The 3,161-nt window shown below is 43.6% G+C and overlaps 1 protein-coding gene across 1 annotated transcript; it reads left to right on the forward strand.

Annotated features, from left to right (window-relative positions):
* Positions 1-772: 772 nt before the first annotated feature.
* Positions 773-2,031, forward strand: LOC112467720. Its single transcript, XM_025036451.1, has 2 exons — positions 773-1,396; positions 1,902-2,031. The coding sequence occupies exons 1-2, from the start codon at positions 1,162-1,164 to the stop codon at positions 1,979-1,981; spliced, it is 315 nt and encodes a 104-aa protein (XP_024892219.1). The 5' UTR covers positions 773-1,161; the 3' UTR covers positions 1,982-2,031.
* The last annotated feature ends 1,130 nt before the right edge of the window (positions 2,032-3,161 follow it).

The raw sequence follows: 3,161 nt of genomic DNA on the forward strand, positions 1-3,161 counted from the left end.
TTCGTGTCCGTATATATCAAATGCCTACGAAATAAATACGAGATTTATCTTTGCAATGCGGATGATAGGTATTGGATTAAGCGGAGCAAAAAAATTTTGTGGACTTATGGACCTTGCAAAGCCCATAGCTCAGTCCTCGTATGACACGGTTGTAAATCATATTTCAACTGCTTCAGAGGCTGTATTTTATTTAATTTCAAAAGAAAGTGTACAGGAAGAAAAAAAAGTCACAGAAGCAAAAGAAAATCAGGAAAATGCGGGAATAACCGTGTCCGGAAATGGTTCGTGGCGTAAGCGAGGATTCGATTCTTTATATGGAGTTACAACAATTATTGAACATTATACTGGCAGAGTTCTTGATTTGTTTATAAGTTCCAAAACTTGCAAGGCATGTGAACAATGGATTGGACTGGAAGAAACAGCAGATTATGAAAAGTTTCGAGAGCAGCATGCACCCAATTGTCAGATCAATCACACAGGGTCCTCTGGAAAGATGGAGGTAGAAGGAATGTCACATGTTTCAACGATCAGAAGAAAAATTCGGTGTCAAATACGTCAATTACATAGGCGATGGAGACTCCAAGACTTTTCCAGCAATAGTTAATAGCAATCCTTATCCTGGCATAATAATAACAAAGAAAGAATGTATTGGACATGTACAGAAACGAATGGGTACGAGACTTCGAAATTTGAAGAAAAAAACCACAGGACTTGGTGGAAAGGGCAAATTGACAGGGAAATTAATCGATGCACTTACTCGTTATTATGGCCTTGCAATACGACGTAATTGCCACTCACTTGAAGCAATGAAAAATGCTGTTATGGCTACTTTTTATCATTTACAATCAACTGACCAGAAGCCGCAACATGACTTGTGTCCGACAGGAAAAGATTCTTGGTGTAAATGGCAAAAAGCAAAAGCTTTAAATAAACTAGACAGTTTTCACCATGCACCCGCGCTTCATCCAGATGTTGTAAAAGCTATCGAGCCAATATACACGAATTTATCTTTAGACGAACTTTTAGAAAAATGCGTGGGAGGTTTTACACAGAACAATAACGAGAGCTTTAATAACGTCCTTTGGCGCATAGCACCCAAAATCACCCACAGCGGCTGCTGTATTATGAGAATTGCTTCTTACATAGCAGCCTGTACATTTAATGCAGGAAGCAAATCATATCTGCAAGTCATGGAATACTTGGGTATTAAAGTTGGACCAAATGCCAATAATTACTGTGAGGAGGCAGATGAAAATCGTCTTCATCAGGCCGAGATCCAAGCCGCGAATGCAACACGGGAAGGGAGAATTCGTCGTAAACAATTGCGAGCAGCTGATGCTGAGAACCTGCTTGAAATTGAAGGACTTTTATATGGTCCCGGAATCGCCGACTAAAGGTAAAATTAAAAAAAGAATTTTTTAAACAATTTCATTGTTAAATAACAAAAAAAATTTTTTTTAAATTATTATTAATAATTTTGAATCAAAATGAACCTTTTTTGCCTTTTGCATTTTTTTCGTAAGACGAGCCGTTTTCAAGTTATAGCATTATAAACAATTAATGATATCCAAACCTCGTCTCAAACTTTAAACGCGTTTTTCTCGAAACATGGTTTTAAAAACCGGTGTTCACGATATCTCGAGAACGGATCGATAGATCTTTTTGAAATTTGGACACGATATTCTTAGATGCTTTGTCTAATTAGCTACGATTAGACTTTTATAAATTTTTGTGACAAATGTTTAAAAAATGCATTGGTAACTTGAAAAAATAGGTTAAAAATCGACTTCAAACTTCAAACAGCCGCCATTTTTTGAAAAATTTTTTTAAATTTTTTTCGGCCCGTAGCTAACTGTCTTATATATCACTAATTAGGAATTTAATGTTCATTTTTGTTCCAGATGACGTGACAACCCAAAATGGTGAACACCGAAAAAAAACGGGGCTTACGCTGACGCCAATAAACTATATTTATTGTTAATAAATTTTAATTAAAAAATTCACAAACGTATTTGTTTAGGATTAAGGTAAAATCAGGTGGCAGGGCGCTGTCGCGAAAGTAATCGCCCCTGGCGCAAGCACAAACAACCCTCGGGCTTGACTCGACTTTATCCGAGATCACCCGAGTATCGCGCTGACCGTCGACAGCGCGATTGCAAAACGCGCACGCGTATTCCTAAATATGTATACCGCGCAACGCGTTACATCGCGGATCCATGTGATTCGCCCTTTGTGAGGCCCATACCCCCGCCGAGGGTCTCCTCTCGGGACGAAGGATAATCGATATCGATCCGCGCTCTCTTCTGTTCTCTGACGCGACAAGAGACACATCGAGCCGGGCGTTCGCGACATTGTGCCTATCGGGAGTGGTCTCGACCGCCAGTGCGTGAAGTCCGTAATCAAGTTTCATCGCGAGCCGCATCCGTGAGATCGCCGCGTGAAACATCTCGAATCGCTCCTTCGCTCTTGCCGCGAAGAGTGAGCCGTTTTCCGACTGCGAGGAGTTCGGTATGGGGGAACGCGAGACGCCCTGTGAGAGGGGTAGTTTCGAGCGTACAAGTGTCGACGCGAGTGGCATTAGTCGTCGCGCATTATCTCTCGTCATCCGAGATTGACGAGATTTGTCGCCCGCAATCGAGTGGGTAACGCGCACAAACGGATCACGTGATCACCGCGTGCGGTACCGTGATCCTCATCTAAAGGACCGTACAGACGGCGAACGAAACCGTCACAGGCAGTCAGCCCGGGTATAGTGATTGCCCCAAGTGACGTGATAACCGAGCGTAAGTGCAAGCGAGCACTCCTCAATAACTCAGCGCAGGGAGTTCGATCCCGATATCGACCCCTCCCTCGCGGCCAGTTTGTCGTGCCGCGCCGTTCGTGAACACGGACCATCAGCGTGAATGTAAAGCGTATAGTGATTGTGTAAAACGCGACCTCACTATCGCGTACCCGAGACAAAAAGAAAGCCTGAGCATCTCGCACCTCGTGACCGCGGTCGCTCGTCTGCTTCGCGCCAAGATATCCGTTGACCGCGAACAAGATCTCCGAACGCGAGGGCGGTCATCTACCGCTCTACAAGATTTCCGTTTCGCGAGCCACGCAGACAGAAGGAGCGACTCAAGATTTCCGTCCCGCCATCCCGCGAATGCTTCGGGTGC

Source organism: Temnothorax curvispinosus, unplaced genomic scaffold, assembly GCF_003070985.1.
Source record: "Temnothorax curvispinosus isolate PA1 unplaced genomic scaffold, ASM307098v1 QBEX01017792.1, whole genome shotgun sequence".
Lineage (NCBI taxonomy): Eukaryota > Metazoa > Arthropoda > Insecta > Hymenoptera > Formicidae > Temnothorax > Temnothorax curvispinosus.